The 21598-nt window shown below is 35.8% G+C and overlaps 1 protein-coding gene across 2 annotated transcripts; it reads right to left on the bottom strand.

Moving 5' to 3' along the window:
* Positions 1-551: 551 nt before the first annotated feature.
* Positions 552-6648, bottom strand: LOC114284927 (growth-regulating factor 9). Of its 2 annotated transcripts, none has more exons than XM_028227886.2 (4): positions 6430-6648; positions 5828-6137; positions 3106-3843; positions 552-1197 (listed from the first exon to the last, which is right to left on the bottom strand). In XM_028227886.2, the coding sequence occupies exons 1-4, from the start codon at positions 6454-6456 to the stop codon at positions 785-787; spliced, it is 1488 nt and encodes a 495-aa protein (XP_028083687.2). In that variant the 5' UTR covers positions 6457-6648; the 3' UTR covers positions 552-784. The 2 variants fall into 2 exon arrangements, with proteins under 2 accessions (XP_028083687.2, XP_028083684.2); XM_028227883.2 differs by having other exon boundaries at positions 5828-6142; positions 6228-6647.
* Positions 6649-21598: the final 14950 nt, after the last annotated feature.

Genomic DNA, 21598 nt, shown 5'->3' with positions numbered 1-21598 from the left:
ATTTTATTTATATATTTTTCTAATGTTATTATGAAAAATACCATCAAAGTGAGCAAAACACATATGACAATTCTTCCATTGTACATTTGTACGGACCAATTAACAAAATATTTAGCTATGAAGGTCTTTGTTTCCATGTGAAAGCAAACTCTCCCAATTTATGACCAATTTTTTTAAACTATGTTTATACCATAAATAGAAGTAAGAATTTTTTTAAAAAAATTGAAAAAAAAATGAAATATAAACTATTTTTTTTATTATTTCCTTTTTCTTTTCTTATTTACTAACCACCATGATGGGATCATGGGAACACTACGTTAGTGATCCAATTAAGAGTTTTGTAAGGAACAATCGACTGATGAATTCCGGCAAAATAAAAGATAAGTGATGAGATTTTCCTGTTCAAAAGAACTCTTTTCTTCATTCTCAAGAGGAATGAATCAAGAAAATTGTCTTTCCATATTTTTACAAGCTTGAGAACTTTTTTGAGTTAAAAAAATAGCCCGTACAAATAGGCTACAAAAGTGAAACAATAAGAAAGAGCCATAAAAGAGAACAAACACAAGAACATCAATAACTTCAGATAATGTTTTCAAGGATATCATGGAGTATATCAATTTGTACTTCTCTGTCATCTGAAAAATACTTAAAACAAACTAAAGTCCTCTCACACCATGATTCCCACTAATTATGCGATTATAGCATTGAAACACCCTCAATCTTCTCTGCTTCCAAGACGACAAAAGTATTTTCAGCCACAAAGTCTAAAGCTTGACAGACATTTTTACGGAGATACAGCCCAGTGAGACATGCTGCCATTTTCATCAGTGATGGTCGTGGCATCGCTACTAGTAGATGAACTTTTTTCATCATCAGTCTTTTGTCGAGGACTTGCCGCAATTGAGATGGAGAGATTGGTGTCCAATTTTATACGACCATTTGTCTTTTTGGGTATAGCGAGAGGAGGAGGAGAAAGGATAATGTTTCTGATGGGAGGAGCGGCTGCAGCAACTGTCACTGACTGAGTGGCTGATACAAGCTTCTTTGCGCCTCTGTGCAAGTGCAGTCCACAATACTTTTGGTAAGGTACGACATCTCTGCTACATCGCCATTTCTTGCCGTCTGTTCTTTTGCATCTTTGCAATTCAGTTTCTAGGACATTCTTGTAGCCAAGGCATGAGCTGCTGCAGCCTACAACTGCAAATAATGGCAAAAAAACAAACCAACCTCATTTGTATTTTTTAAGAAGCTCTCAGAGAAAAATAAATTTGGAATACTGCCCTAAGATTCCAATTTGTCAAGTCTTTCAAAGCAATCCAACAGAACAATGCTATGGAGAAGAAATTCAAACGCTTCACACAGAGTTAACATCTCTCTTGTGTTCATCATCAACACCAAAAAAAGCAACATGCAATACTATAGGCCGAAGGGCTTGTCAGATTATGTTGTAGAGGATTTACCACCCCCCACCCAACACACACCCACAAAAAAAAATTTAAAAAAATAAATAAATAAAGCAGCAAGAAGAATCAATCACAAACAAGAAAACACAATACATAGATTTACAAGGTTCAGCAACATTACCTACGTACGTCCACAGCTCAAACCAGTTCCACTAAGAAGAGAAAACCACAATGCAGCTGATGTGAAACAATAATATATATGCTAGGGTTTACATCAACAAGTGTACAATACTAATCAGAGTCCACAAACCCAAGATAGGTCACCAAGTCAGAGGGTTGCATGCAACCCAAAGAAAATAAATTAAGTCTTCTTGAACACACTTTAAATCATTTTCCTTGGGAATGAATGACAGAAGAAGACTTGCAGTCATCAGAACTGATAAAGAACTCAAGTATTCCTAATGGAATAACACTACTTAAAGCCTAATCGGAAATGGAACAGATTGTATGAAATAGTGACAATAAGCATCCTGGTTATGCAGGAAGGCATCTAGAAAACAATGAACAAACTACTGAAACAGATAGCTTTTTCACAAGCACGAATAAAGATTCCTTGAAGTTGAATGGGATATGCCCACATCAAAATAGTTCAAAATCATTGCAAGGTGGGGTAATGTTCAGTTTCCACTCAATGATAAAAGGCGTACCCCACAACTTTAAGGCAATGCATTTATAAAGCAAGTTTATGATTCCAACAAACAAGCAATTCTGATACTAAAAAAGTAAATTATAAAAATTTCAAAGAAGAGATTTGCTATTAAACATGATCAATTCTAAGCACGTTGCATTTCATATCAGCTCAAACTGTAAACAAAAATTAAAAAATCACTATTAAGCATAATCACCAAAGAAGCAATCACAAGGTCTAAATAATCTTGGCCTACAGGAACCCTCATCATTCAACATTCCAATCTCAGGTGTGTAACCATCGATGGGACTTTTTAAAAATCAAGATTTTTTTTATCACCTTTGGATAAGGACTCCCTCAATTTAATCCTACCAACCGAAAACACCACTAACAGTGCTGTAACTAAAATAATTCAAGACCTCATAACTGTCCTCAAAAACCCATGAAGAAAGAATTATGAGGAAAGAACTAAGATGGTGTGTGTCCGTGTCATATATGTGTTTAACACCAGCACTCGTCCGACACTTCTGACATGTTTTGGCACAAATCCAAGTGTGCTATATTATTAATTTTTTTTATAAAAAAAACTCATGCGCGCTTCAGACACATGGGGTACATACATGTCCATCAAACACATGAAATACATTTATAAATTTGAAGAACATAACTTAGACGATTTATAAAGAACATAACTTAGACGATGCAATGATGAAAGAAAAACAACATAAATTTATTGCTATTAATTTCTCTTTCTTTTAAACTTTAGAAATTAGTGTTACATTACATTTTTTATTATCTTTGAAAGAAAGAAATATTTATATATATGATATATAATACATATATAAAACCATATATTTTGTGTGGGTCCCCCACATGTCATGTTTTCCTTTTTTTAAAAAAAATTAGCGTGTCAGTATGTCCATGTCATGTTGTGTGGCGTGTCTGTGCTTCTTAGGGAAGTATAAATAGAATTAGAAATTCAAATTACAAAGGTTACAGTCTTATGGGCACAACCTTGAAGAACACTCTTTGGAGAGAAGCCAAATCCGGAAGCTGGTAAACTTCCAGCGTTGACGTTGTGTCCATTGTTGATGCTTCTTTTGCTGTTGATCCTGTTATTGTGATGGTTGTAGCTGGCATTGTTGCCATCAACACAGTCATCGTCTCTTCTTCTATTGTTGTGGTCAGCAGTAGCACTCATCAGACCAGTGGTGGTGGTGCCTTCGCTACCATAAACATTTTTGTTCCTTGCAATGTTCCTACCATAGGTTGTTAAGGTGGCAGTTGAATCTTTCTTGGCATTAACATTGTTGTTGCTTCCATTGATGCCACCAATAGAGGCAGTGGTGGGAGTTGAATCTTTCTCGGCATTAACATTGTTGTCACTTCCATTGATATCACCAATGGAAGTGATATTAGTTCTACTAGAAGGAGTTGCAAGTTGAAGATTTACAGGAACCAAAGTCAATAGATTGCTCTCCATATTAGGGCTGTCACTAGTGTTGATTGTTGTCGTAGTGTTTTTACAATTGAGTGTTGTGGCTGTGCAAGATTCAGAAGGAATTTTGGAAGCTTCCACATGCTTTCTTGAACGCAGCCGACCTCTGTGCATGTGACGTTGACAGTACTTCTGATCAGGAACCACTTCCCTGCTACACCTCCATTTCTTTCCATCAGTTCTTCTACACCTCCCTGGTTCAGGATCCATCATGCTCCTATAATCGGGGAACCCCTGAGGACTGAATCCTATGACTGAAACCAAACAGAAATAGAAAACCCGGGATCAACATCTCTTCGAAATCTTTGGAAACAAACAGGCAAATTCATTCTAACAAACAATTTCCACATAAACACATGTAAAAGACACCAAATTAATCTATTTAGCGTGAAACCAACTCAAATGTAAGTTTGATTAACTTACACATTTGGAAGAAAAAGAAAATGAAAGAACAACCTGGATTAAAATTTCTCAAATAAATCCACAGAATCTGCATTTAGACAAACATAAGTCTATCTCAAACACAGAGTACCCATCTTAAAAACCAAAATCTACATCAAAATTTCTTCCAAAACAGCCGGAAACAACAATAAATGTCAATTCAAGTAAACCCACCTCAAATACTAAACAAAAATGACCATGTTAAAACCCAAAATGCAGGTACATAATTTATACAAATCACCATATTAGTATGATACACATAAAGCCAGAACAAATTTGGCTATTTTAGCCACAAAAAACAAAAAACAAAATAGGCTATTTTAACCATAACAAACAAAACATCACATCCAATCCATAATCATTACATTCTTCTCTCACAAAAAAACTCAAAAAAGCCAAAAAGCCAAAAAGCCCTTCCCAAACCAAGCTTTTAAGCCCAGGCTAAAATAGCCAAAAAAGCCAAAAAGTCAACCCACTTCCCAAACGGAGGCTAAGTGATGTTAACAAAGTTACATAGAAACAAAGATGTAGGCCACAACTTACCAAATAATTATCTGAACCAAAACAAAAAGCAATCTAACAAACTCAAGTCCATCCACAAACACAAACAAAGATGCATATCCAAATTTTATTAATACTTAAAATTTTATGAAAAATTCTGTACATAAATGGATTTCTTACTGATTTTCCTTACCATCAGACACACAAATGCAAATAATTTTTTTTGATAAATTTCACTTTACACCCCTATACTTTACCTCCAATCCCACTTTGCCCTGCCTTCTTAATTGTCCCAGTAAACCCACACTTCGAGTCAAGTCGCAATTGGACCCATTTTTATAACGCTTTTCAAAATGCCACTTAATTCATCAATACCTTTTGCTTTTACCAAAACCTCACTTTAGTCCCTTCGCGAATTTTCAAAACATTATTATACGATTGCGCTCAATTATAACTCGACTCTATGTCTAGGGTTACACTGACAATTAAAAGGTCTGGAGACAAAATACAAGGGTACAAACCGTAATTTGCCCAAAAAATTAGGAGTGAACATGGTTCGACTTAGTTTGATTTAAGAGTAAACCAGATTACTTACGGTTTCATAAAATTTGGAAAGAAACCAAACTTCGAAAATCTTAGAACCAAATCAGACCAAACCACTAAAATGCAATTCGGTTCGGTTTGAAACTGCAGCATCATTCACAGTATTCACAAAATATTATTTTTCTTAAAAATTATTTAGATGAATATTTAGATCTAGTTATCACTGACTTATGTATATATATTAATACTAATAAGATATTTTAGTGTTTATTTACTATAGTTAACAAATTATACATATATATATATATATATATAAATGGCCCGGTTTGATTTCAAAACGGATCTGTAAGTATAAAATTATGGACCAAATCATAAAGTACGGTGTATCATAAAATAACCAAGACCGAACCGTATAATAGAAAAACCAAACCATACCGAGTGATTTGGTCTGGATCGGACCAGTTTGCGTTTTTTTCAATTTTAAAAAATATGTCTATATATATAGCATTACTCAAATTTTATACACAAAAAATAAAATAAAATAAAATGAATTTTCTCAAATTTTCTAGTCTACTAAACATTACACATCTCGAATAAAGAATTGCACAATTTCTTCACCAACAAACAAAAACTCACAGAAACAGAGCAAAATTGATAAAATTAGCTTAAACCCACTCACAAATTTCAAGTCTAAAACCGTAAAAATTAAATAAATAAGCAAATCACGTAACAAAAACAAAAACCCCCACTTACAACTTGGATATAGGTTATAGATTCCAGCGTTAGCAGAGCCCCCAAAGGACGTAGCAACACACCTCCAAATGGGGAAAATGAGATGAAACGGCACAGGCAGCCCAGCAGCTATGTACTTGAATATGAGATCCTGTTGATGGAACTCATGCAACTGTGCAGATGTGAACAACAACGCAGCAGCCGCAGGCTTCACGTGACTTTCCCCTCCAGAACAACAATCACCGATCCCGAGACCCAGTTTGATGGACGGTGATGATTCCTCTCCGATTGAACCCTCCTCTTCTTCAATCTTAATCAACCATTCCTTCTTCTTTCCTTCATTCAAATCAAAACTCAAATTAGTACATACATATTTATATATATAGAGACAGAGAGAGAGAGAGGGAAAGAGAGAGAGAACCAGAGTCAGAACGTTTGGGCTCCATTTTTTACATGTAAGAGAGTCTTAAACTGAAAAGACAGAGAAAACAAATGTGTGTGTGTGAGAGAGAGAGAGAGAGGGGGGGGATGTTTATTTGTTTGGTTGTTGTTGGGTTGGGGAGGAGGGAGGGGCTTTAAAAGCGAGAGAGAGAGAACCGCGAAAAATGAAGATAACAACTCACAGTCACAGCGAGCATGCAGGAAGACATCTGGCAGTGGTAGAGAGAGAAAGGTAAAGATACATATAGATACGGTCATATGTAGAAATAGAGAGAGATAGTAAAGAGAAAGAGATGAGGGATATGGATGATGAGAGACAGAGATTAAAGTTGTTGTCAGGTGTCTGACTATGTGCAGGTTTAGCCTTTTGCAGGTGACTCTGGCAATGTTCAAATCAAATTCAACTGTTACATATATGAAAAGTATTAATAAACAATAGGATAAATTACACTTACACCTCTCATTTATTATCATTTTTCACTTTATTCTCTCCTGGTAAAAATTGATATATAATGTATAAAATTTACGTATAAATCTTATTAAATAAATTTAGAAAAAATTAATCTAGGGTCTCTCTCTTACTTTTTGTAATTGAAGAGATTTATAAAATTATTTTTTGATATTTAAGGTCCTTAAACATATGGGTTTGGTTATGGTGTGCAACTTACACCTTACACCTCATATCTTACACTTACACCTTACACTTATACCTTTTGTAAAAAATTAAACCTTACACTTACACCTTTTTTGAGGTTGCACACCATGTGCAACCTACTTACACCTTACACCTTACACTTACACCTTACACTTACACCTTATACTTATACTTACACCTTACACTTACACTTTTTGTGTAAGTGGCATATGATGTGCACTTGCACACTTAAGAAAACTCCTAAACATATATGAGAGAAATTTGACTGTTTGTCTCTCTAAACATATATTATTTTTTCAATTGCTTATGAAAAACTTCATACTGTGTAACACCGGTTTGCAGATATAGAAGCAGAAGAAGCAGGACAAGGAGTCCAGTATCAAGGAGCCCAATTCGCTACCGTGACCGCCGTTATAGCCGTAGTCCTATCCGCAGCCATTCTCCTATCGAGACATTTAAGATTCCGTGAATCTCCACGTACTGAGAGGCAGAGGTCACCGCCTCGCAACAGGAGCTCATCAATATCAAGCTCCTCAGTCAACTCGCAATCACCTAAGCAGGCAAACAAAGACAGGTCAAGGTCATCTTCTGGAAGTCCCCCCTGAGAATGGGGGTTTGGCCTCGTATAGAAACGGTTCTCCTAACTCGGGCCAGAGGTAAGGATGTGTTTTGATGATTCTAGCAGTGGTCTCAACAAGCTTTAAAATGATCATGATGATAAAGGATCCAATATGTGAGGTGATCGCGATGATTGAAGATGCATGGACTTGTGGTGATGTTTTGACTCCGTTTAGGAGGTTGAACATGTTTGAGAGATGTATGTTGAATAATGATGGATGTTACATTATGTTTCAGTTAATTGTGGCAGTGGATGTTCTTAATAGCCCATTTGCTTAGGCTGTCATTTGAGGGTTAAAAACCTTTTTAATTAGAGAAAATCCAGGTACTTCGTTTGCAATTTTATTTATGTGAAGAGGAATGACGTTTAAGTTTTATTTGGGTGTGCTATAAGCAGTGGTGTGTTTCTGCTTTTAAATTTGATTTTTTTTTAAATTATTAAAACATGCCCTTGATTTTACTTTTGTAGTAATTTTGTTATTGTTTTGTGGTAACATTTAAATTGAATTTGCATTTTGCTTCATTGCATGGTTTGAGGTCAAGAAGTTGGTGTTGGATCTTCTGGAATGATGGTTTCTAGGCCTCAATTTTATATCTACATTGAAATTGCAATCAGATGGTTCTGAAATTGAAGGCTATCAAAGAATTTCTCTGGAGGAAGAATTTGAATTTGAACTCAAAGAAATTGGTCTAAGGTCTGTCAAAATGATGATGATGATGATGATGATGATGATGATGATGAAGGCTATCAAAGAATTTCTCTGGAGGAAGAATTTGAATTTGAACTCAGAGAAATTGGTTTAAGGCTTGTCAAAATGATTTCATAAAATGATATTGTGATCCAGAGAAAATTGGTTAAAATGAATCTAGAGAAATTTGAATTTTCTCTGGTTTATAAATGAACGCAGAGAAATTTGAATTTGAATTTGAAACCAGAGAAAATTGGTCAAAATGAACCTAGAGAAATTTGAATTTTCTCTGGGTTGAACCCAGAGATATTCTTTGGGAAGTCCAGAATTTCTCTGGAGTGAATTTTTCTGGATCAATGTTGAGGGACCTTAGACATTATGAAAATATTGAATGTCCTTTATGCTATAAAATCTTAATATCAGGGACCTTAAAAAAAACCCCATGAATTTATTGTCTAATAAATTATATAATAATTAATGATATTTTTTATCATACATTATTAAAAAAGTCACTAATTATAAATTTCAATGATAGTTTAAAATTTTTGTCACAAAAAATATCACTATTATAAGTTTTAGAAACAGTTTTTAAAAAAAAAACATCACTCATTTTTAACTTTCAATGACAATTTAAAAAATTCGTTACAAAAAAATGTCACTAATTGTAAGTTTTAACTACAATTTATAAAAGGTTCATAGGGAGATTTACCAATAAATTTCAAAAGTTGGTCTTATGATCCAGTTGGTCCCATTTTTGTTCTAATGATCCATTTAGTCTTGTCATTTGTGAAAGGACGTATTTGCCATCAACGCACAGATTACTGTATGCGTTACAATTGTATGTGAGTGGATGAGGTGTAGATGCGTGTAGCACACGGGATGTAAGCTATAGGGAGTAACTTGAGATATGTCACGCAACACACATTGGAATCACTACAACAAAATTGAATTTTCACAGCTTGCAATGCATGCCGTAAAAACTCTTTCACAACATACACACAAATGCCGTTATATGACATGCCGTGAAAAGTTGAGCGTCATTTACGACATGCAGGTAAAGTTGTAAAAAGTAATAAATTAAACATTAATGACATACTTTGTATGTTGTATATAATTTTTTACATGCCATAAATCATTATATTTTTCATGGCATAATTTTGCATGCCGTAGAAGGTTATTTTTAATATATTTATAACATGCTTTGTATGCCATATATAATCTTTTACGACATTTTTTTGCATACCACAAATCATTACACTTTCATGGTATAATTTTGCATGCCGTAAAAAGTTATTTTTAATATATTTATGACATACTTTGTATGCCATATATAATCTTTTACGACATTTTCTTACATGCCATAAATCATTACACTTTTCATGGCATAATTTTGCATGTCGTAGAAAGTTATTTTTAATATATATATATACACACACAAGAACATAACCTTGCCTAGCCGTATGCACATCCAAACAAAGGTAGTAGCTTATGAAGTGCGGCAACTTGTGAACAAACCAAGCAGTAGCTTATAAACTTAAAGTCCAAAATCTCTAAGGCATTATCATTTTTTTTGGTAACACTGCTAGAACTATTTCAATAAATTTGGCTCTTAACCAAGTTAGCTAGACTCATGCAATGAAAAATGTAAGCATTTTCACTTCTATCATCTAATCTAACCTACATACAGATACATCTCTAACATAATCCATGTGGCAAATCAAATAGAAAAGAAATGTAGTGAACTTCCCTACTTGACAGCAACAAAAAATTAAGTACATAAATGTGGAAAATAAAACCAAACCTTGCTCAAAAGGGCACCTAGCTGGATCCCCAAAATACTGAGACAGAGATCAGATTGTTTTCTTGTTCATTTGGATCATATTTTCTCAAAAGCAACCCTTTAAATAAGGAAATTTGAAAGAAACAAACACATAAGCCTATTTATATGTGACAAAAAAGTGTAGAGATAATATCAGAGAGGGAAAAGAACAGAGGACACAAGATCAAGTACAACTAAAAGCTATAGCACAGGTCTCAATGCTCAAAAAGTAATAACAATAATAAGATCAGAAGAACAGTTGAAACTGCATTTGGCTCTAGATAGGGGCTGAACTTGCATATAGCTCTGCATTTTGACGATTTGTGATTCTTTTCCTCATATTTATTGTCATTTACTATTACTACTACTAGTTATGTTTATTTAATTTTCAATGAATAGAGTACTAAAATTGGTTAAAGGATTGTTCTACCAAACCATGCTATTTTAATAACAGATCTTTCAAACTCAAACTCAAGCAATTTGGAATTTGTTTTCCAAACTCAAGAGGCACACAGAAATCTTGGTGCATATTAGGTTGATGCTATATGGAATTACATACCCCATCATATACATAGATGAAGCATGCTTTATGGCATGGCATATCACATTAATTTCTGTACATAAAAAAGGTTCCCATCGTATACATTCTGCTCATGGAAAGTCTATTAATTGTTTTCACCCAAATCTCATCCTAGCCCTAGCCCATAGGAAAGACTTAACTGTTTTGATATTGAGTGATAAGTATGTAGGAGTTGAATTGGAGTGCAACTACTTTACATTTATAGCTATCGGGTAGAACTTTGTACCCATTATCTTTGATCTTTGAAAATGGAACACATACAGTAAACATATTTTAACAAAGTCCTCCAATGAGAACCCATCATAAGCATCAGCACTTCAAAGATTGCATTATTATTACACATCAACATAGAACTCAAAAATGTTAATATTCATACATATATGTGTGTATATAGACACATAAGAGGGGAACGAATGAGAATTAAGTTGTCAACACTAAACAAATAGTCGATTTAATCAAACTTCTATAAAATCTCTAACTTCTATATAAACAAATAAATAATCACCTACAAAATCAAGGAGGTCTCAAATGCATGCTATATGAAAGCAAGTAAAACCAGTTTGGGAACTTGAATAAACAGTGAGCAATGGTGGTACAAATAATAACCTTGACATTATAATTATCTCTCTCTGTAATTTGCTGCAGGAGCTGTTGGTTTTGAGCTTGCATATCATCTTATGCCTGACCAATAGTCTGAAGAGAAACAATTGATAATCACAAGCCTTATTTAAAATTACATGAAGAGAAACAATATCGATAACCTCAGGCCTACTTCACAAACACATTGAAGACAAAATGCTCTCCCATATAACAGAGCAGGAACCTAACCTCTAATTCAGATATGTAGGCTTCATTTTCCTTATGTTTGGATTTCAGGATATCTGGAAGCCCGAACTTTTCCCTGAAATAGCATAGATAAAAAAATGTCTTCAGGTTTCTTATATATATATATATATATATCATGTTGTAGAGAACAAAACAAAACCAAAATAAAAATAAAGGATTGCAATCATGTGTAGCACCCATATAAAATGAACTAAACAATGCCAATGCTCAGCATCCATATGAACTTAAGTTAGTACCAAAAGGGTAATATCGATGAAACAATTGACATATCAAACTGTACCATAAAATAACTGAACATGAGAGATGGCCTCAGCTCCAATTGATATTTTAACCTGCAATTCCAGAGTTTGCTCATCAAGAGAGGACTTCAAGGTCTGAACATGAGCCCATGCCTTTTATTCAGAATCCCTAGCTTCAATGACATCCCTACAGTTGCAAAATTGAAATATAAGCAACCTACGTACATGTATTGAATTCAAAAAACCAACATTGAAAACCTAAGCAAGATACAACAGGTATGGTGGAGCTAGGATCCCACTTCACTTGTATTAACAACAACCAACTTTCATAGACATATAAAACAAACAAACAATCAGGTAAAGAAAAGGAGATTTATTCAATCCCCCCATATTTATATCCTACATTCCCAAAAAATATATATATATATATATATATATAAAATACTCAGAATTTGAAATGTTAAAATTCTGAGTTTTTTTTTTTAAATAATAAAAATTAAATTGAGAAAAGGGAAAAAGGAAAAAAGGCAAAGAGAAAAGAAAATGATCAAAAGGCAACAGCACTTTTCTGACAACATAACTTCTGCTTCTAGGATACACCAACAACTCCTTCCTAACATTAACACCGTTGTAATTGTTATCCCCAAACTCATAAGGCCTCTCTTCATCAATCCTCCCCATTCCAACACTACAGCTCCTTGGCACCACTCCCACCGCCGTGGACCGCCTCATCTACGTAATTATAAGATTCCATGTGCTCATAGAAAATTCTTACAAGCAAAAGGTGACATGAGCAGACTTTGTATGACTTTTTGGTTCATAATAATTTAATAAAATTGAGTAGGATTGGATTATCAGCTTCATAAATAATTTATCACATGATGCATTGATGCTTGTTGAGACAGACTTGTTCATGTTTGACCTTCTTATTAACTAATAGATAGCAATTATAAGAGTAACTAGTACTTCAAGCACACACTTCATCCCCTAATTTGCAAACTCATACTAATGAATTTATTATTGTCAGCCCAATAATTTTCAAGTAATTACATTAATTTTCTTTACAATAAATCTGTGTACAATGATTCTTCACAACAAAGTCAAGATATATACAAGTCCCTACGGATTGATTCTATCACATTCCTACCTAGTTCTTCAACATATTGTTTCCATCATCCTCACCATGAACTCTTCAACAACTTCTGTCCAGTTCTGTAGATTTTCATCAGATAATTTTTCTATGAACCTCTGCAAAATTATTGGAATTTCAGGACTAGTCCTCTACTTAGCAGAATTTCAGGAATTTCATCAGATAATTAACTAACCAGACCGAAAGGCAAATCAAGAGGTTGCTGTGACTTGGACGCAACAGACAACGGCAAATGGGTACAGATAGAGAGAGAGAAACAGATTGAAGCTTTAAATTACAATTACATTGAAGTGAACGCCAAACAGAATTGATGAATATCATTTTCCTAATATCTAGTCACAAATAATAATCCTCTACACACAAAATACAACTAATTGAGATTCCATCAAGAAGCATGAACATGAAACAGGAAAACTAGAGTGGAATTTAATTGAGATTCCATCAACAAATTATTATACAGCAAATTGCTCAAACAATGAAATTCTTAAATAAAATGCACTGGTTTCGTTATCTAACCAAACTCGACAGGAAGGAAGAGCTTGAGAGAGAGAGAGAGAAAGAGAATACGAAACTGAGAGAAAGAGAGAGAGAGACGGTAGTGCTCACCTTAGTAGACGATGGTGCTTGCTCCCATCACCGGTGCAGATGGTGGAGGCGGTGGAGCTTCGAAATCTCAAAATCGTAATTGCCAATCGCTCTGAGATTGGATCTGAGATGAATCACCAATCACTCTGAGATTAGATCAAACGGGGCTGAAGAAGGTTGATTCGATCAGTTGAGAGAGATTAGGGTTTGGAGAGGGTTGAGAGAGAGAGAGAAAGAGAGAGAGAGAGAGAGAGAGAGAGAGACCCAGAGAGTGAGTGAGAGAGTAACGAGGCAATGTTAATTGAGCAAGTTTTTAAATATTATAAATAATTTTTTTTTTACTTTTTAAATTCAAATAATCTACATATAGTTAAAAGAAAATTATTTTTTAATTTTTTTAAAAAATCACTAAATTCAAAAAAAATATAAAATTTAATACATTTCATATATATTATATTTTTTTACAAATATTTTATTTTTTAGTTGTATTCAGATTAGGCACATCTAAAAAATAATAAATAAATAAATTATTAAAAGAAGGAAAAATATCAAATCAAGGTAATTTAAAAAAAATAATTACAAATTAATGAGAAGCCATATAAATATTAATTATTAAAATTATAAACTTTTTAGGAATATGTAATTTTTTATCTCAAAATCCCACTGGGTGCAATTATCCCTTAAAAGAGACACTAAATTATAAAATAACGTATAAATTATTTTTTAGGTTGTCCTCAATTAGGAAAATGTAAGGTGAGAAGCTTGGTTGAAATTGTTAGCTTTTTTAAATAAAATAAAAAAAATTCGGATTGAAATTTTTTTTAATAAAAGTTTTCACGACATACTAATGCATGTCGTGTAAAGTTATAACATTTTACGACATGAAATGTATGTCGTCTTAAGTACAAATATTTTATGACATATTTCTGTATGCCATGAAATATACATTTTTTACGGCATGCTTTTGCATGCCCTAAAAAAAATTCGGATTGAATTTTTTTTTTTTTTTTTTGCAAAAGCATTCACGATATGTTAATGCATGCCGTGTAAAGTTATAATATTTTATAACATGAAATGTATGTCGTCTTAAGTGCAAATATTTTACGACATATTTTTGTAAGTCGTAAAAACATACATTTTTTACGGCATACTTTTGCATGCTATAAATATATGAATCAACGACTTACATGGTATGTATGCTGTAATTGACAAAACATTAACGGCTTGCAAAAAAAAATGCCCTAGAATGTACTAACTACGACATGCATTTAATGCATGTCGTAAACATGATGCCGTGAATAGTTAGTTGTGTTGTAGTGAATGTCACAAAATAGGAAAGCGCACTAAGGGTTTTGTACTCAAACTGTGGATTTGGTGGTAGCCACATGTCACACAACCTGTTAACCCATACACGGCAAACAAAACCTAATTTCGACATCCACATTCCTATATCCGTGAAATGGTAACCCGATTTGTACATCAATAATCCCGTACCCATTGTGATTGGATATTCCGCAGAAACCCTAATTTTGCGATTTTTGTAGATTTTGATTGACCGTATATGTTGTTGCGTGAGCCGAGAGAAGGGAATAGCAATACTGAAGATTGATTGAAACAGATTGCTTGTTGTTGTGTTACGTTGGGCGAGCATTAGTGTGACAGTGTAAACCGTTGAGGATATCGGAACCCTAGCATTACTCTTTCGTGATCGTTAGTCTGTGAGATTTCTGCAATGGCCAAAAAGGGTATGTCACGTAACCTTGTGTTGTAATGCATTTGTGATAATGTGGTACTTGATTATTTGTTGTTTTCCTTCTAATTACCCGTGTGTTCAGTCGTATTTCATTTCAATTGTGTAGTTGCGGTGGTGTGTGTTGTTATATAGTGGTTGTAATGCAATGTCGATGTTGTGTGGGTGTTGGGTGTGTGGTGGGGCAATCTGGTTATGGTTGTTGGGCAATGATGTTATGGTGTGGGATAGGTGTTTTTGTGCGAAGTGCATTTGCATTGGGGTGGTGTGTTCGTGTATGTCAAGATCGAATGGGGTGGGGTTGTAGATGTATGAATGTAGTGGTGTGTGTTGTGGTTTAGATGGTTGTGTGCCTGACAGTTGTGGGTTAAATTAGTAACATAAATTGACAAACAAAAGTTGGGACCACAGAAAAGGAAATACATTATTTTCATGTGTTTTGGGTATGTAGGGGTGTGGTCTTTATTTCTTTTTGGTACTGTAGGGCATGAATGGTTTATGTTATGGTTCTGTTCTGGTTGTGTGAAATGTGTGTTGTTGTCATGCCCCCGTGTGGTTTTGGTTTGAGGTTTGGGTAATGGTTTTTTTTTTTTTTTTTGACATCGTGGTATGTAAATTGAAGTTGTGTTCGGAGTCGTTTTGTAGTTGTTTGTTGTGGGTGGGGCAACATTACTTTAGGCCATTGTGGTGGTGGAAATTGTTGGTTGTGTGTAGGAATGTGTCGGTAGTGTTGGTGGTTATGTGTCTGACATTTGTATGTCGAATGAAGTGGCTAGAAAGGACCAATAAGATTTTGGGACCACATAAAAATGGATTACAATGTGTTGGTGTGGGGTTGGGTCTGTAAGGATGTGTTGTTTCAGATTGCTACAACTATATGAGCGTATGGGAATCCATTGATTTGCCACTAAAAACAAGAACATGTACGTCTGCCAACGTTAACCATGACAGATGGAAAAGAGTGGACCTCGCACACCTTGTCAGTAGATTGGCTTACAAGCCATGATCTGCCTTTGTTATATGCTTTGACCAACCGAGCTTCCATTTTTGGACAAATAACACCAGCCCATGAATGTGCCTTACGTCGCCGTTTAGCCATCTGCAGCATGATTTTCACCCGAATACTGTTAGTAAGTTAAGTTATTGATAGGTGGCATACTTTCCATATTGACGAGTTGAATGACTCAATGGCGTTGGAACTCATCTCGCCATAACGTGAACAGCTAGTGTTAAAAAAATATGAAATGTTTTAGAATGTAAATAGCCATCACGCAGTCATAACACGCATTTGATGCATAAATAGAAAAACAGTGGTATGAGATAGTAGAGTATAGAATTATGTACCAGAAGTAAGCATTCGCCTAGTACTGAAGGGGTAAATCTTTCAAGAACGCCGGCACGACCTTTCGTCTGCATTTTATGAACTCTTCGACGCTGTGGTTGAATGCAGCCACGGTAGGTGCATAAGCGCAAACACAGAATTTAGTCAACATCGCAGCTCAATATGAACCATTCACATATCACAACATATCTTGCAAGTTACGTTGCAAATGTTGTAAGCAAAAAACATGATGGGTTGTGGGGAATATGATTGGAATGGATTCAACTAAGCCTGCATGTCGGTCTGAGACGAATGTAAGTGTCTTTTGGTTGTCTACTACGTTTGCAAGGTGTCCCAAAAACCATGCCCAGTTTGTGGTGTTTTCTGAATCAACAATCGCAATGGTTAAAGGAAATAAACCTGCAATTTGTTGTTGTTATACGGTTATACAAGTGTTGTGTGTTAAATAAATGTGTGAACAAATATTATGATGGTTTTGCAGGTGTCACTCATAAATTGTGCATGCTTGTAACAGTGTAATTAGAGTTGCTCCACGTAAATGTTATGTGCAAACATTATAATAATACCTTAGTTACCATCCTTGGCAGTAGCGGCTAGCAAGTTCCCCTTGAATTTTCCCTTTAAAAAAGTCTCGTCTAAAAAAAACAATGGGTGGCAGTAGTTGAACCCGTCGATACGTGCTTTGAATGATATGAAATAACTAATGAAACGATTGTTTTATTCATCATACTCAATGTTGACGTAACTACCTGGGTTGTTCTCCATGACTACAGTACTATACCACCGTGAACGAGATAGAGTGTGCACCGAACATCTCACCGTAAACTTTTTCAACAGCTAACCATGTAACCCGGTAGCTAACTGTAGACGCGCTCCCGGGAACTCCCCGACATCCGCGCGCCTGCGTGGGCTAGCAGCGCAAATCTCGTTTTGTTCTCTAAGCTACTACAGTTCGGACTCAATGTCACGGTTCTAAATCTAATCTTACAATGTGCGATGTAAGACCGATAAATCACCAAAGAGTCCAAATTCGGCAAATCGTTTTGGAAAACTAATTTTTTAGAAAGAAGTGCCAAACATGGACTGCTTTGCCAGATACAGAGTCGCCACCTAAATATTTTATTTTGGGAGGATTTAGGAAACCCTGACTCGTGCCTAAGGCCACGTGTCCGCCATCACCAAAGTTGCCTCGGCTCGGGAACTTGGGTACGAGAGGGGAAGGTCATGCAATGAGCACCCCCGCTCGTCCGACCAAAGATCGGCCTGTACTAAGCATGATATTTTGTTTTTGAAAACACATGTGCTCTTATTCTGGTTAATTAGCTAATCTTACTACGTGATGCGCATAACATACAAGTATAGACTATATCGCCTAATTTGGAACAAAACATTGCATATTCGTTTGTGAAAATGATTTGAAGTTTGCTACTCGCAAGTAGGCTGAATTCGGAATTCAATGAATTATTCCAATTCAAGTAATCCAACCTTCACCGACAGGCATTTAGGCAGTTATATCAAATAAGCAGTTAGTCTCATGGCAAGCATGCTTTCATGGCAACATTAACACACATACAGTATGCTAAAGCATAAACACTCACAGTGTACTCCGAGCCAAAACAAAGAACTAGTTAGAAATCATGCATGATCCTAGTTCATGTTAAGATGGCTAATGCAACATATGCGAAAATGCAATTAAAATAGGCTCGGCTATTCTAATCATGTCATGTGAAATGCAACTTAATACATGTATTCAAATAGTTATTGAAATACAATGCAGCTAGTATGATGCGCGGAGCCCGGTGCATGCAAGACAGATGAATGGATGCACGTATACAAAGCATAAGGTATGCTAAATGAAGCATGCCCTAAAACTAACCATCGTAAGCGGTTAAGTAAAAAGGAGAAAGAAATGGGGGTTGGAAGACATGCATCACACACACGCACGCTTATTACAACAATGTGCCCTCTCGAGGGAGGGACCAAATAAGAAGCTAACTAGCTAATCTAAGCTAATTAAACTAATTATTACACAACAAATTAATTAACTAATCCTAGTTAACTAATTATTACAAAACAAATTTAAATAGCTAACGCATTAACTATTAAAGGTACAAACCAAAGCGTAAACTAGCTAAACACATTAGCTAAGTAAAGTAGTAAAAGCAGGAGCTTCAGAGGGAGAGGAATGCATGCAAGCCCGGTCTCCTCGTTTGGAAATCCAATGCGATGCCCCGATTTGCCTCTGTTTTCATTTGTTCTCAGAACACTGCACCAAGCTCCAGAAAGCTGAAACTTTACCTTGGGAGTCTTGTGGGAGGGTGGCCAACCACTTTTAGTCTCTCCAGACACCTGCCGACCACTTTTGGTTGTTGAAAAACCAGAAAAGTGGTCGGCCAGCTAGTTTTTCTCGCTGGCCAGCCAGTTGTTGTTGCTGAACTGCAATTTGCTGCAACAGAGAGCAAGAAAGGGCATGGCAATGTATTTGCAAGATATGTGTGCACAACCACCCTCCCTATCATGTCATGAACTCAAGGGAGTGTAGGTTCTCGACCCTCGGGCTACCTATCACGCATTTCAATGCATGATGGCTGAGAGGCGAAGTTGCACAATTCAATATGAAATAAATGCACAAGTAAACACATAAAGCCTAAAATTCTATCATGTATGATTAAGAGCGTTGGCGACCGGGGATTGAGGCACGTTTCATTACTTTAAGTATGAAACGTCCCCCGTTTCCCGTGTTTGGACTAACACATATTCCAAACATGATGCAAGCAAGAAACATGGCATGCACAATGCTATGTAATGCAACCTTAGCATGTGAACATGCAACTACATGGCATACTCAATGCAACTAGCAACCTAGCATACACAATGCAAGGCATAACATGGCATACATAATGCCAAATGCTAAGAACTAGATGGCATACTCAGTGCAAGGCAATCATGAGGATTCTTAACACAATGTAAAGCATGCGTGCACAATGCAATGCAACAAGGGCAACAATGTATAATGCACCAAACATGCTACAACATGCAAACAATATACTCAATAGACTTAAACCGAAATGGACAGACCTCAGTCATGCCAAACTAGTGGCCATTGGTGATGAAATTAAGGCACAAAAGGCAAGGTATGTATATACAATGCAATGGCCTATCAAAGAGACCTAAGAGCACAACTCTCAAGAGTGCTCAAAGAGTGACAAATGTGCAAGTGTGACAACACTAAGTGCACTGAAATGAGGTAAGAAATGATGCCAAATCACTTAAACAAAGCAAGTAAAGCATGCAATGGTCCTAAAGCATGAAAGCTAACAAGGAGGATTACTCTAGGGACATGCAATACATGGCACAAATGCATGAACTGACCATGGACAGAGCTTAATTAGGTCAAAACAAGGACCTAAACATGCTGAGATGAGGGCTCAAATACCTAGGCATGCAAGCATGCAAGCTAAGGCATAAGCTCGGCAACAATGCATTACACTCAAAGGCACTTAAAGCATGATTGAGATAGGAACATGGCAATGCTAAATGCTCTGAAACGCCATATTAAATGATGCCAAATCATGTACACAACACAGGTGAAGCATGCAATGGTGCTCAAAGCTTGAGGCAAGCAAGAGCATTTGTACTACAACTATACAAAACATGAAGCATGTGACCAAGGCAACCCAAAACAGTCCTAGAACATGTTAAAATGAGTCTAAAACATGCATGGAAGGAAGCCAAAATAAGCTAACATGGAGGGCATAAGGCATGATGCATACAAGGCAAATAAGGTGGATTACACTACACATATTAAGACCAAGCATAGAATGACTTAACCAATAAAAATCAAAGTTATATCATGGCATAATAGCCCCAAATAAGCACTGAAATGAGAGCTCGTAAGCTATGGCATGAAGGCATACGCAATGGTTTATGTTAAGGCATAAAGGGGCAAACCCTCCAACGCATTGAATAAGTGACAAATGTGAATGCATGGCCATAAAACATGGACTGAAATCACATAATAAATGATGCTAAATCATTGAAATAATCCAAGTAATGCATGCTAGAGGACTCAACACACAAAGCTAACAAGCTAGGTTGAACCATAGCTATACAAAGCAAGTCATGCATGGCCAAGACAACACAAATCAGACCTTAAACATGCTAAAACATGAACAAAGTCTTCTCAGAGCTAAGCCAAAGGAATGCTAAAATGACATGTTACAACATGATGCATGTTAGGCTATTTCACGGAACTACACTACAAGTGTATGAAGCATGCAAGGGCCAACCAAACCAAACCAAGATAGAGGTATGACCTGGTATAACATCACCTAAAACATGCTGAAATCGACTCAAATCAAGATAGAATGGCATGCTACCTCATAAAGCATACAAAGCTAGTTTAAGAGATTTACACTACAAGTGTATTAACCATGCATGGAGTGACCAAAGCAAGCAAAAAAAGTGTTATGCCTCAGCAAAATAACCACAAATACAAGCTAAGATATGGCCAACAAAAGCTTAACAAAGATGCTCAAACATGAGGCATATGAAGCTAGTATACACAATACAATGAAAGGGGATGACCCTCTCCTATTTAGGACCTCAAAACACCATCCCCACCACTAAAATCCCTCTGGATTTCAGTGGTGAGAAGGCCAAAACGAGGTGGTCCCGAAGCTCACAAAAAGGGTACAAAAACAATGCCAAACAAGGCCTAAGAGGGGGTAAACAACCCCAAATACAAAAGTGACCTTAAACAAAGATCAAAAGCATGCAAAAATAGAACTTTTATCAGTTAAGAGTTAAACTTAAAACAACATGCAAGATAGGCTAAAAGCTTAAGCAAGAAAAGGGGATTTAAGGGTTAGAAACTCACCCTTGAAGACTTTCTTTATAACTGCAACTCCAGCAGGTTTTTCAAGCTCAAAGCCACCTAAGAACACCAAAACCAGGCCCTAAGCACCTCAGTAGCAAAAGGAAGGTGTTTGAGTGTGTGTTTGTGTGTTAAAGTAACACAAAACAACACTTTAAGGCACAAAAATGAAGCAAACAAGGCAATATAGATACAAAGCTAT

The sequence above is a fragment of the Camellia sinensis genome, chromosome 5 (genome assembly GCF_055761805.1).
Source record: "Camellia sinensis isolate YWXY chromosome 5, ASM5576180v1, whole genome shotgun sequence".
Classification (NCBI taxonomy): Eukaryota; Viridiplantae; Streptophyta; class Magnoliopsida; order Ericales; family Theaceae; genus Camellia; species Camellia sinensis.
Note: the sequence above shows the minus strand (reverse complement) of the source record. Positions and strands in the feature narration are given on the sequence as shown.